Source organism: Schistocerca serialis, chromosome 5 (assembly GCF_023864345.2).
Source record: "Schistocerca serialis cubense isolate TAMUIC-IGC-003099 chromosome 5, iqSchSeri2.2, whole genome shotgun sequence".
In the NCBI taxonomy this organism is placed as follows: domain Eukaryota; kingdom Metazoa; phylum Arthropoda; class Insecta; order Orthoptera; family Acrididae; genus Schistocerca; species Schistocerca serialis.
In genome coordinates this window covers 684745455-684760345 of record NC_064642.1, presented here as the reverse complement: position 1 = coordinate 684760345, position 14891 = coordinate 684745455, and the positions used below count along the sequence as shown (strand labels likewise).

Sequence of the window (14891 nt, the reverse complement as noted above, 5' to 3'; positions counted from 1 at the left end):
GTACAATCTGACCGTTGGTGGGGGGTTGAATGCAGTGACGAGCCGTGACGCGGTGGGCGGGGCGGGGGCGCGCCAGCCTGTTAAGTAGTGAAGAGAGGGGGTAGGGTGGGGTGGGGGAGGGGTAATAGATGTGGCGCTAGGCAGGTGTCCAGCGAGCCAGTCTGCAGCACAGCCTCAGGCGAAGCAAGGCGAACACTTTCTCTCGCGTCGTCAACATGCGCCCCAAAGCCTCCGTCCTCAGCCGGCTGTGCCCCTGCTACGCCGACGAGGCCGCCGAACACGTCGAAGCCATCACCGTCGTAGACGGCAACAGCGAGAAGGTTAGTCGTCTTAACAGCTGGCTCGCAGCGGACGCCCATTTAGATAAGTGTTACGGGATCCGTGTAGGGCGACGTTCCCAGTTAAAGTTAATCGTAGTGATACAATCTAATTTTATATTACGGACTCGCTTGCAGCTGTTAACATGATGGTTTTTAGTCGCCTCTACTTAATCATCGCACATACTGCTAGCTGTAATAGCAGATGCCTCGAGACTGCCGTTAAGTGCTGATATGACTTTTCAGCTAAGCAGTCAGTCTAAACGGCGATTCTTTTTCTCCGCTCGTGTATTGTAGGCTCAGCGATTCAGAAAGTGAATTTTAAAAATAAACGAAACAGATTCCTTCGTTAGCCATTTATTTTAGCGGTCGTCCAGTAATTAATCTCGCCCTCCTCCCGTCCCTTGGTGAGATGTGGTGGGAGGCCATGCCCCCCCCCCCCCCCCCCCCACACACACACACACACACACGGGAGATTTACCCCGTTGTCGAGTAAAGGTACGTAAAAATGAGATTTTTGCTTCAAACATCGATTAAAACACTTCAATAAAAACGTTTGTTACAAAGTGTGTTGTTAAAACTGTTTCCAACACTTGATTAAAAAGCTGTTTTAAACGTACCAAACCTGAGTGATATTCCCGCGGAGAGACGGACTGACTTGGACGCACAAAAAGGCTTCACAATAATAATATTAACCATTTCGACAGATCGCTAAAAGACTGATCTTTGATAAAATATACACCTTAAATTTCATTGAACCTGTAATTACTTTGCAGATGAAAGAAATTGTTTGTACTTTCCTTTGAATTGTATGAGTACTTAGATTTTCACTCTCTTGATTATACGATCTCTAAGAGAATTGTCGGCAAACTTGAGCTTAGCTTCCTTCCTCAAAAGATTAGCTTCTTACTCAGATGTGTGTTTCCACTTGTCACGTAACATACGCACTGTAATAGTTCAGATACAAGTTCCTGTTGAACACACTAAATCGATATTACATTAGTTGCAGAGTATCCCGACTGACTCACTAATGATTTCCATCTACGGGCAGGGAACTCCCCGAATGAAATGAAAAATTGTGCGGCACTTGTTTCAAATCGGGGAATCCCAGGCACGCACACGTATAAAGCTCTCAGTTCAGTGTGTCCATAAAGATTGATAGGCACTACAATGCTGTCTATGCTTGGAATTAAGGTTATGAAACAAAACGTTACCAGTTACAATAAAGTATATTTCCTGACTTAAAAAGATGGTGTGATATTTTTATTGCCTCCCCCCCGCCTTTAAAAGAGATTTCGTGAGATTTTCCAGACCCTCTTCTTGCTTCTTGAGTTACAAAGCATACTAAATCTCTTTGACCTTCCATAGCAATAAGTACCATATCGTCTTGCACAGATCTGGCTGAGCGCTGTGACGTCGCTCATCGTGAGCCAATATAGAGGGTCTGTGTGATGACATGATTACAGTGTCGGTAACAGCTGCCTAGAGCTTTCTATTCTGTTATTTCATGTAATATTCTAGTGGTTTGCTGTTGCATTTGTTTACGGTGAACTCTATGAATTCTGATATATCCCGTGAATATCGTGTAGGAATGTTTAGTGACAGATGGTCCTGTCAAAACAAAAATTACTGTATTTTATTTATTTTATGTGTGATTACATCACAATATGGGTTTCAGATAGTGTGATTCTTCCCTGTACGTCGTCATATGCACGTGTCTCCATATAGGTCTTCCGGTCGTGTAGAAAAGAAACTTCGAAAATTTGAAACTGTAATGTATTTGAGACAGTAAGAACAGTTCACTCCCTGAATTCTGATTTTTCCTTTATCAGTTACAAAGGCAAACAACTTCAAAATCAATTAAGCTAAACTTCTCAGTGTGCATCATACATCACTGGTTGGCCTGCATGCTGCATATGTAATGAGACCAGTGTGAAAACACTAAATGATTAGAAGGGGGTAAAGTATGATCGTATTTTGCCCCTCTGAGGAGCTTTACCGAACAGTCATGTACAACAAGCAAAGATAAATGACTTGGTATCCCTCTCTCTACAGTCGGTTAGGGATTGAACCAAATCCCTTTCAATAAATGGGTGTTGTAGGATAATGATGTACGAATTGTTAATGAGCATGAAGACAACAACATAGGTGATTACGATGACTGATGTTTTGAACCAAATATCGGCAATCCTAGGAAATATTAGTTTCTGTATGTATAATCATTGTTAATGTGCAGTAGTATCTCTTTAACAATTCAACCAAAATAACTATGCATGAACTGAACTAAATCCCATTATAGACGGTCCAGTAGAGAATTAATATGTAAGTTATACTCTAAGTAAGACGGAAATAGCTCGAACGTGGTCCCTTAACTCCAGTCTAGAGTCATAGATTAATTTCGCAACTCGAAGAGTTATTTCCCTAGTCGGTAATTTCTTGTGAAGACTGTGGAGCAACAAACGAAGTGAGGCAGCAACCGCTATTTCCCTTACATAAATTACTATTATTCTTCGTGGTAAATCAGAGGATACAAATGCAATAGATACGTTTGCATCGTTCTCTTTTCATGTGTTTTTTTAGCTACATTTACGAACAGTTCTTAGGACTACATACATATGAAAATACTGTCTCCATTGTCACGAATAACAAATTACTATAAGAGCATAAATGAGAAACATTTTGGCTTTCGAGATTTTTATTACTATCAGTTGCATTTTAGAGCTACTGTCCTGAAGTCTGCTGTGTTTACATAGAATGAACTGGTTCCTGTAGTCAAGGTGAACTAGTCGCGGAAATGGTTATGCTCGGCAAAACGTAAATCGTTTGCAGCAATTCGTGTACGTTGTGTTCCCAAACAATGATTGAATCCTTATGGATGAAAATGCACCATGTCAGTGGGCAACAACTGCTTTAAGAGCATCGTTGACTTCTCTAGAGAATTATTTGGCCACTCAGATTGTCCTACATGAACCTCATCGAACATTTATGGGGCATAATCGAGGGATCAGTTCGTGCACAAAATCCAGTACAGATAACTTTTCGTAATTACAGTCGGGTGTAGCTGCCGCATGGCTCAGTATTTCTGCAGGGGCTTCCAGCGACTTTTTGAGTCCATGCAATGTCGAGTTGTTGCACGAGCGGGGCAAAAGAAGGTCCGAAGGATATTTGGAGGTATTACATGACTTCCGTCACCCTAGTGTGTATCCAACACAACTGATGTCAAGGTTTTCGCGAATGTAATTCGCCTATTTAGTGACAGGAAGTGCAAAATTGCTAAGCAGTAATGGCCAGAGGATAAATGTAAGGATTTAGAAACGATTTCACTAAGGGAAAGATGCCCCCGACTAGAAAATTAGAGGCCTTTCGATAAAAGAGAATCAGATGTATGAATATCAAGAGCTGAGATGGAAAACTAGACAAGCAAAGAAGGGAAAGATGGAAGGAATATTAAGAGGGTCTGTAAAAGGGAGATGAACTTGGAGACAATGTTATAGAAATGGGAGAAGACATAGATCATATGGGATTTATCGTACTGCGAGAATAATATGACAGAGCACTTAGACCTAAGTGTAAACAAGGCTCAGGAGTAGGCAGACTTTACGTCTGACCTACTGACAGCGTTGTGAGAGTCAGGCATGTCAAAATTCATCCCCTGGTGTGCAAGAGGTATGAGACAGGCGAAATGCACTCAGACTTCAAGAAGAATGTAATAATTCCTATTCCGAAGAAAGCAGGTGGTAGATTAGTTTGGATTCCGGAGGAATTTAGGAACATGAGAGGCAATACTGACCATACGACGTACCTTAATTTGTCTTTCCTTAACCCATCTTCTAAGTTCATAGCATTTTTATACTTAGAGAAAGCTTTCGACAATGTTGACTAGAATACTCTCTTGCAACTTCTGAAGGTAGCAGGGATAAAATTCGGGTAGCGAAAGGCTATTTACAACTTTTGCAGATCCTAGACAGCAGTAGTAAGAGTCGAGGATTATGAATGGTCGATAAAGGAGTGAGACATGGTTGTAGCCTGTCGCCAGTGTTGTTAGAGCTGCGCATTGAGCAGGCAGTAAGGGAAACAAAGAAAAATTTTGAGTGGGAATTATAGTTCAGGAAAAAGAAGTAGAAACTTTGAGGTTTACCGGTGACATTGTAATTGTCATACATCAGAGTACTTGGAGGAGCAGTTGAACAGAATGGAGACTCTCTTCAAACGTGGGTAGAAAATGAACATCAACAAAAGCAAAACAGGTGATGCTGAGGGAATTAGATGAGCGAAAGACACACTTTAAGTTGTAGATGAGTTTCGTTATTAGGGCAGCAGAGTAACTGATGATGGCCGAAGTAGAGAGGGTACAAAACGTCGACTGGCGACGGTTAGGAAAGCGTGTTTGAAGTCAAGAAATTTGTTAACATCGAATATAAATTTGTGTTAGGAAGTCTCTTCTGGAAATAGCTATTTTGTATAGCTATGTTCAGAAGTTAAACATGGACGATAAACAGTTTGTATAAGAAGAGAATATAAGTTTCGAAATGGGATGCTACAGAAGAAAGCGGAAGATTAGGTGAGTGGATCACGTATCTAATGGGTGGTACTTAATAGAACTGAGAGAAAATGTGTGGTACAGCCTTATAAGAAACATTCTGAGACATAAAGGATCACCATTTCAGTACTAGAGGGAAGCAAGGGGGTAAAAATTGTGGAGGGAAATAGAGATGAACACAGTAAGCAGATTCAGAAGTTACTTGTAGGTGGAGATACTCGTACACAGGGCAGGGCAGCATGGAGAGCTGCGTCAAACCACCCTTCGATCTGAAGACATCATTTACTGAAAAAGAAGTTTTTGCAAAAACGACGTAAATTCTTTGTTGAAATTCTCTTTATATCTTTTAACAAACTAATTCATCATACTATGTTTAAAGAAGACTTTTCTCACGTTTGTATGCCTAGATTTAAAACTTTTTGTGTAGGTTGTGTAGGGCCCAACGTAAGTGGAGTATTCCTACCAAGCCTCCGATATCGACAAGAATACCATTTGAACTAGTGGTCCATGCAAGCAGCATTAACTTACAGTACAGCTTCTTTGTTTACTAATTTTCGAATTGTGATGTAGAGCTGTGTGTTTCAGGGTTTTGTACTGTACACGCATCAGAAGTAACAGCACCTTGTAAGCATTCCAGCCGGCCTGAACCGTCTACATCGGCTCAGTTCACGACGCAATGAGACAGATGATGTTCGTCGCTAGGACTAAGGTACTCGTACTGCGCATTCGCGCAGGGCTTTATCGCTCTCGTCCTCCTCTTACCCCACAGCGGATAGCACATGACGTCGCCGCAGTATTCTTCCCATATGACATCCCAGTGACCGTTACAAAATTTCCCAGCACTCGGCAAGCCAATAGGGTAACTTACTAATGACTATTGGGACTATCCCGTCGGAAGGATGCTGACCCAAGGGACCTCATGCCTTTTTAACGACCTCGCTGATGACTGAAGGTGATTGCACTGTAAAGGTTGCTTTCGCAACACACGCCGTTACTCGCATACCTATTGAGGGAAAGCTGATGGCTTCGTCAGGTAATTATTTCTATACAAACAGAGAGAAGAGAGAATTGCAGTAGGGGACAAAATTAGCTGTTTATGCAAATGATAGAAATTTATCACGTTTAGTTAACTATATCCAGCTGACGAAGATGAATTCGTTGTTTCATAAAAAACACGTAGGATGTAATTTTCAACAAATTTTAAGAGTAAAATCAAGAAAATATGGATATATCTCCATTTCTCTGTCAAATAATGGAACATAAACTTCGTCTCCTAGTCAGGCTTCTTTTTCTTGTGTCCTTCATTTTCTTCCCCGTCCATTCTGCCTCGTTCGTCATTTTTCTTGCCTCTCACATCAATTTCTGCTTCGGCACACGATTTAAATCTGCCTGCCTGTCCTGTGTTCGTGTTCTTTCACTCGGTTATCACTTAGTGTGTTACGAGCCCCATATGGAGTAGCCATATTAAAGGTGCGATAAGATGGCCGTGGGCAGAAATCGGAACACTTCGTGTCGACAATTCTCTGATTGCCGCTACCCCCACCGACCTCTTATTTCTGACGCTGTAATTGCCTGACGAAGCGTTGGTGTGAGCGGACAGTTAATTACAAACAATAACTGTAGTTATCTTAAAATGCACTATGCAATATAAGGGAGTTCCATAAATGTTTTTCAGATGTTCTGAATGTCTTTCCTTCTACCCACTGCAATGTATTATAACAGCCTTAATTTAATTTCATATTCCTTGCTACAGATACGTACTCGCCTGAAAATGGTCGTCTCTATAATGTACATTCACGAATCCGTTACTCCCATGTCAAAATGTGTACACTGCATCTGATCGGTAGCATTTGCGCGCCTGAGAGTTGTCTATATTGGAAGACAAACAATAAAACTCTGACATTCTGTAACTCCCAGTGGCTGCGGTACTTACCTCTGTCCCGGAGGTAAGTGGCCAATTAAGCTCACGGCCGGATCCACCAACGTCATGAAATAGTACTGTTTCCATAAATATTTGTTAGTCACTGAATAGGCAAACTACACTAGCAAGAGGCTCTTAACCTTAGACGACGTTTCTGGATTCGCTGTTGGTTGCCCAGCTGCGTATTATTATTATTGTTATTATACAAATACGGCTGGGCCGCACAAACTCTTATCCGCGCCCGAAATACGCGACCACTTTTCTGCAGTATCTTGAGCTTTTTAAGCAGAAAAGAACAAGTTAATCTAGCCTCTAGAATCGTAAGAATGTAAATCAAAAGGTCGCTTACAAAACACTCGTTCGCCCTACTCCTTAGTATTTTTCGCAAGTCTACGAGCAAAGGAAAAAATAGTACTTATTTAAACAAGAGTCGCACAATTCGTCAAGTGTTTGTTTAATCAGTGTAGGAATATCACGGAAGATCTTAACAGAGCGCATTGGCAGACCTTCTACAGATTTCTTCCGTGACTCTCAGAAGCGTAGAGTTGATGTCAAAACTGACGGTGTCAGTGACTAAGTAAACCTCGCCTATCAAGTGTACCTGCTTGCTTTGGGACATGAGTGATACATGGTGCTGAATTCTATCGTCCCACTCTTTCTTCTGGAAACGGCGGTAACAGTAAGTTAACACTGGTGGACTTCAAACTTTAGCCAAGTTTGCTGCAGCTTTACACGCTATTATATCATATGCGAGGCTTTTCATCTCCATATACACTGAAGCGCCAAAGAAACTGGTATAGGTATGCGTATTCAAATGTGGAGATACGTAAACAGGCAGAATACGGCGCTGCGCTCGGCAACGTCTATGTATAAGACAAATGTCTGGCACAGTTGTTTTATCGGTTTGAACGTGGTGTTACAGTCGGCGCACGAGCGATGGAACACGGCATCTCCTAGGTAGCAGTGAAGTGGGGATTTTCTGGTACGGCCATTTCACGAGTGTACCGTGAATATCAGGAATCCGGTAAAACATCAAATCTCAGACATAGCTGCGACCGGAAAAGATCCTGAAAGAATGGTACCAACGATGACTGAAGGGAATCGTTCGACGTGACAGAAGTGCGACACTTCGGCAGATTGTTGCAGATGTGAATGCTGAGTCATCGAAAAGTGTCAGCGTGCGAAACATTCGACGAAACATAATCCATATGGGCTTTAGGAGTCGAATATCCAGTCGTGTACCATTCATGACTGCACGGCACAAAGCTTTATGCGTCGCTTGGACCCGTCAACACAGACCGTGGACTGTTGTTGACTGGAATCATGTTGCCTGGTTGGGCGAGTCTCATTTAAAATTGTATTGAGAGGGCGGACGTATACGGATATGGAGGAGATAACCTCATCAATCCATGGACCCTGTGTGTCAGCAGGGGATTGTTCAAGCTGGTAGAGGCTCTTGTAATGGTGTGGGGCATGTGCAGATAGTGATATGGGACCCCTCACACTTGTAGATACGACCATCAAGTGACAGGTACGTAAGCATCCTGTCGGATCACCTTCATCCCTTCGTGTCCATTGTGCATTCCGACGGACGTGGGCAATTCCAGCAGGACAATGCGACACCCCACATATCCAGAATTGCTATAGAGTGGCTCCAGGAACACCCTTCCAAGTTTACACACTTCCTTTGGCCACCAAACTCCCCAGACATCAACATTATTGAGCATATCTGGGGTGCCTTGCAACGTGCTGTTCAGAAGAGGTCTCCATTCCCCCGTACTCTTACGGATTTATGGACAGCCCTGCAGGATCCATGGTGTCAGTTCCCTCCAGAACTACTTCAGACATTAGTCGAGTCCATGCCACGTCGTGTTGCGGCACTTCTGCGTGGTCGCGGGGGCACTAAATGATGATAGTTTACCAGTTTCTTTGGCTCTTCAGTGTAAATGCTGCGACATACAACCATCTGAACCAGATTACTGTAAAGTCTTCATCTCCCTCGCCAATTTTTACCTCCCAAGCTTACCTCCATTACCAAATTAACGAAATACCTTAGTGTCTCTTCTGTTAACAAAGTTGTGCCACAAATCATTTTTTTTCTCTTTACAGTTACTCAATGTGGAGGTTCTGAATTGAGTACGTGATTTACCCTCTCACCTTCAGCATTCTTCCGTAGCACCAAGTATCAGGAGTTGCTTCTGTCTTGTCGGAGCTGCTCATCGTCCATGTCACTTCTGAGCAAGGCTACATTCCAGACAAATACTTCAGTACAGACTCCCTAACACTTCAAATTTAAATTCGATATTAACTAATCCGTGTTCCTCAGAATTGTTTTGCGTAGTATATTACCTCAGCTTTGGCCATAATCCGTTGTTACGCTGCCCAAATAGCAAAACTCCTCTCTTACTTTGTGTCTCGCTGCCTGATATAATTTCTTCAGCATCAGCGAATTTAATTAGACTTGTTTTACTTTATAAAATGAGAAACCCCTTTGAAGACAGTACTCATTCCATTAAACTACTCTTCAAAGTCCTTCGCACACTAACAGAATTACAATGTCATCAGAAAATCTCATTTTTCCGTTTCTTCCCCATGAATTTTCTTTCCCAAATTTCCCCCTGGTTTCATTTACTGCTTGCTCAATATAGATTGAATAAATCGGGGGTACGCTGCAGCCCTGTCCCACTCCTTCCTCAACCACTGCTTCCCTTTCATGCCTCTCGACTCCTATTGTAGGGAAGCAGCCTACTCACGCCGTAATAAATGCACACCAGTCTTTCCATTGTGTGCCAGCCAGTCCGCTGTAACTAGCTCTGACGTCATAAATGTTGCGCAATACTTTAAAAATCAAGTAAATAACCTAAAATGTTTCTAGCATGTCAGGAGTAATACTAAATTAATGTGTTGAATATCAGTTCAATAACTTTAACCATTTTCGAAATTTGGACGTTTTTCTGTAAAAATCATTGGCGCAACAGAAAAGAGCTAGAGATTTAAAAATTTATACTTAGATTCCTTTTCAATAATAATTTAATAGAAACAGTACTTTGGATCTCACAAATTAAGATTTTAGTTGAAATTCATGATTTTCTGGGTTTTGTCTTAAAAATTAAGGAAGCAAGATAGATTAAGTAGGCTAATAAATAAGGCTAGGATGTTTATATTTAAGTAGAATGGAGATACGCTATAACCATAAAGATGTGAGAAGTTTCATTTAAATAACTATAAAACTATAGCGATAGCGTATCTCAAAAGGGCAAGTTCAGAGCTAGTCTACTGCGTGCAGTGTAATTAAATTAATTCTCTCGCCCAAAATATTTAACTTAGCCACGTCAAACTTTTCTTATGATTACTTACCTGTGTGCTGAATGCACATTTAAATTGAGAGCATCGGCCATCAGTAAAAGAAGCGATGATATTCGGTAACTTAATGTGGTGCATTACTAGCCCAGCAGCTAGTCTCGGAGAGCCGATTTGATCAGGCGTTCCCTTAGCCGTCCGCACCGCTTTTGTATATAAGAACGCTGCGCGAGGAAGCAGGGCCCCAGTTCTCTCCAGACGCTGAACAACACGCCATCTGTGTCGGGAGTCGCGTCGCGTCGGTATCATTGCTACAAACAGCCTCGGATGCCTATTAAGTTACTCGAGATACGTGTAACCATGAAATCAATTTCGAGTGAAGTGTTAATTCTGGGTTGACTTTAATTATCTGTCTTCAATTTGCGTATGTCGTATTTTCACGTGCCGCCGCGGGACAAACATTCTATCATTATTTAGCGTGGCGTTTGATGAACCTAATCATCAAATTATGGCGAGCATTCATTTAAATATTTAATTTGGACAGTTATAGTGGCATCAGCGCATTAGACTCTGAACTGCTCTGTTAGATTGTGTGGATTCTTTTGTTTTCATCTGTGACTTTCAGAATACAGAACGTTTTTTCACGACCGTTTTTGATTAAAAATCCCAGACAATCTCCTAATTCCTCAGAGCTATAAGCTGTAACTATAAGTGTATTCTCAGATGTAGTGGGCACTAGGAATTCTAATTACAGGCTTCACGTTTTGCTAATCACTTTCTGGTTGCCAATATTGTAGTTAGAGAGCCAGTGTTGAGAACGGCGAAAGACAGCATAAATAACATTCTAAATAATAACTGGTTTTACATTCTACAAACCAAGCATTTATATATAAACAGTAAAAAATTTCCTACTCGCCGCCCCACACTATAACTGCCGTCTGGTTTCTGTAAAAGCTATAAATAGCCTTCCCTGCCAGTATTTTACCCCTGCTACCTTCAGAATTTCAAAGAAAATAATCAATCAACATTGTCAAAAGCTTTCTCTAAGTCTACAATTGCTATAAATGTCGTACGCCTTTCTTCAACCTGTCTTTTAAGCTTCGTTGTTGGGTCAGTATTGCCACGCTTGTTCCTACATTCCTCCATAATACGAACTGTACTTCCCCAAGCTCGACCGCGACCATTTTTTTTCCACTCCTTTGTAATGAATGCGTATCAGTCTTTTGCAACCACGACTTAATAAACTAATGCTTCGATAGTATCCACACCTGTCCGCTTATGCTTTCCGTGGAATTGGAGCCACTACATGCTGCCTGAAATCTGTGGGTATTTCGCCAGTCTCATATATCTTGCACACCAGATGGGGATAGGATTAGTCATGTCTCGCTCCTTTTTCAACTACTGCCTCGGTTTCACGGCCTTAAACTCTTCCACAGAAATCAGATAAAAAGTCTATAGTAGGGCAGTGCCTGATTAACGCTTGTAGAAGGGCGTGCTGAAAGTAATCCCCCCTAATTTTATGTGTGAAAACTCTGAATGTTTATTAAATGAAACAAACTTCGCTAACATTCTACATCTCTCTTCATATGTACATATTTGCAGACCTCTGCTGCTAAAGGGCTCCGAAATGGAGCGTGTAACTTGGTGTGTAACGCAGGTATGTCAGTGCGTGAGAAATAGCGCGCTGTAATGGAGTTTCGAATTTGAAAAGTTGGTCCAAACATGGAGCACCCTCTCCTTCTGCATGCGGCGACATCTGCAAACATTCGACGCTTGGGTTCACTGTCATGGACCATCCTCCATACAGTCCCGACGTGATCCGATCCAATTTTTATCTTCACAAAACAAAAAGAACACATTCGAAGACTTCATTCTGATAGTGATTAAACGGTGCGAGCAGAGGTGAGGTGGCTTCGTCAACAAACTCACTGTTACGGTATCAACTGATCTCTCGTTGAGAAAAATGTGTTCGTAGCCAGGGGATAACGTTGAGAAATAAATGCACACATCAAAAAAAGTTTTGCATCACCTCGGTTCCAAGAGTTCCGGAACCTACACAGAAAATTTGAATTGAGATCAGCATAAACATCGTTTCCGCCCTTCTTATTGCTCATGAAAACGACACATTGCGTGTTGTAACAGCATACAGTGAGACCTTCAGAGGTGCTGGTCCAGATTGCTGTACACACCAGTACCTCTAATACCCAGTAGCAAGTCCTCTTGCATTGATGCATGCCTGCATTCGTCGTGGCATACTATCAACAAGTTCATCAAGGCACTGTTGGTCCAGATTGTCCCACTCGTCAATGGTGATTCGGCGTAGATCCCTCAGAGTGGTTGGTGGGTCACGTCCACAAACAGCCCTTCTCAATCTATCCCAGGCATGTTCGATAGCCGGCCGGAGTGGCCGAGCGGCTCTAGGCGCTACAGTCCGGAACCGCGCGACCGCTACGGGCATGGATGTGTGTGATGTCCTTAGGTTAGTTAGGTTTAAGTAGTTCTAAGTTCTAGGGGACTGATGACCTCAGTAGTTAAGTCCCATAGTGCTCAGAGCTATTCGAACCATGTTCGATAAAGTTCATGTCTGCAGAACATGCTGGCCACTCTAGTCGAGCGATGTTATCCTGAAGGAAGTCATTCACAAGATGTGCAAGATTGGGGCGCGAATTGGTATCCATGAAGATGACTGTCTAGCCAATATGCTGCCGAAATGGTTGCATTATCGATCGGAGGATGGCATTCACGTATCGTACAGTCGTTATGGCGCCTTCCATGACCACTAACTGCGTACGTCGGCCCCACATAATGCCACCCCAAAACAGCAGTGAACCTCCACCTTGCTGCACTCGCTGAACAGTGTCTCTAAGGCATTCAGCCTGACCGGGTTGCCTCCAAACACGTCTCCGACGATTGTCTGGCAGAAGGCATATGTGACACTCATCGGTCATGGCAATCCTGAGCGGTCTATTCGGCATGCTGCATGGTGTCATGGTTTCAAAGATGGACGTCGGGGGTGAATTTGCGCATCATGCAGCTTATAGCGCACAATTTGAGTCATAACACGACATCATGTGGCTGCACGAAAAGCGTTATTCAACATAGTGGCGTTGCTGTCAGTGTTCCTCCGAGCCATAAGCCGTAGGTAGCGATCATCCACTGCATTAGTAGCCCTTTGGCGGCATGAACGAGGCATGTTATCGACAGTTCCCGTCTCTCTGTATCTCCTCCATTTTGAACAACAACGCTTTGGTTCACTCCGAGACGCCTGGACATTTCCCTTGTGAGAGCCCTCCCTGGCACAAAGTAACAATGCGGACGCGATCGAACCGCGGTATTGCCCGTCTGGGCATGGTTGAACTAGAGACAACACGAGCCGTGTACCTTCCTTGCTGGTGGAATGACTGGAACTGATCGGCTGTCGGACCCCCTCCGTCTAACATTCGCTGCTCATGCATGGTTGTTTACATCTTGGGGCGAGTTTTGTGACACATATGAACAGTCAAAGGGACTGTGTCTGTGATACAATATCCACAGTCAACGTCTGTCTTCCCGAGTTCTGGGAACCGGCATGATACAAAACTTCTTTTGATGTGTGTATCATGAAGAGTAAAGATGTAAAATGTTAATAACATTTGTTTCGTTCGAAAAGATTTGAGTTTCCTCATAAATATTCCGAGACATTACTTTCGTTCACGCCCTCGTAAATAGCCTGTCGACTATGATGTCCCTAAGCAGCATATTCAGCTTCCAGTTTCCTAGAAACTGGCGGCGGCATATGGATGGCACCCGTTCTGGATCTATAACTGAAGTTTCTCGTCATTTCGTATTCTCTCTCTCTCTCTCTCTCTCTCTCTCTCTCTCTCTCTCTCTCTCTGGCTTGTGTGGAAAAAGCAGTGGTGTTCTTGATACAAATAGAGATTGCAAAGTCATAGTGTATATTGTAGTACAAATTTAATCTCTTTTTCTAGAGTTTGATGACGTCACGATGTAGTTACAAACTACAAAAAGGGTGTAATACGTTCTGTAAAACAGCCTTCAGTCCAGATGAAGTCATTTCAAAACATGTGTAATAAAATTAAATTGCTTTTTCCAAGTACTAACCGACATTTGGAGATCAACGTAGACAATTAGAGTAACATTTGACCAATAAGGGTATGGTCATACCGTTTACCAGTTTTGATCCACATACTTGCATTATTTTGTGTTAAAAGTAAGTGTTTTATTACCGCTGTGATTACTAGATAGTATTTCAGTTGCCTTTTCGCCTTCCTACAGATTCTTAGACTTGTGATTATCCTTTGAGTTGGCTGTGAAGAGCTTCTAGCGACAATAATTGAATTTGAACAAGTACAAGTATCTTGATATGTCAAAGTAAAGCTGCAATACTGAATGAACACTTTTTTTACTTCCTCTTAAAACCTGATTTTATCCTGACACGATCCAAATTTACCCAAAGCATTAAATACAAGAAAAGTCTTTTAAAAGACTGGTCCGAAGTTATTCTGAATAACAGTGTAACTTTATACCAACATTAAAACTGAAATTTTACTCTAATAAGGCATAGTTAGTATACAGTCTCATTCTACCATGTACTCAGTAACAATAGAGGTAAAACTTCACACTTTTACAGTGTCTGTTACAATGTGTACTTAATTATGTGTCTAGTATTTTCAAAAAGCGGCACAAACGTACCCCGATCGACTGTAAATCATTTTCCATAACAGAATTTCCCTCTTACACTAGCATTCGAAGTATTGTATTGGTTGATACTTTCCTGTGTTTCTGAATCGAGGACAGCGATAGATTGCGGGCT

The 14891-nt window shown here is 42.2% G+C and overlaps 1 protein-coding gene across 2 annotated transcripts in view; it reads left to right on the top strand.

Annotated features, from left to right (window-relative positions):
* Positions 1–200: 200 nt before the first annotated feature.
* LOC126482270 (hexokinase type 2) overlaps positions 201–14891 on the top strand; it is a 252029-nt gene continuing 237338 nt past the window's right edge. For both annotated transcript variants that reach the window (XM_050106252.1, XM_050106253.1), the window contains exon 1: positions 201–320. In XM_050106252.1, coding sequence (XP_049962209.1) covers positions 216–320 — 105 coding nt within the window. In that variant the 5' untranslated portion in view covers positions 201–215. The remainder of the gene's footprint in view (positions 321–14891) is intronic.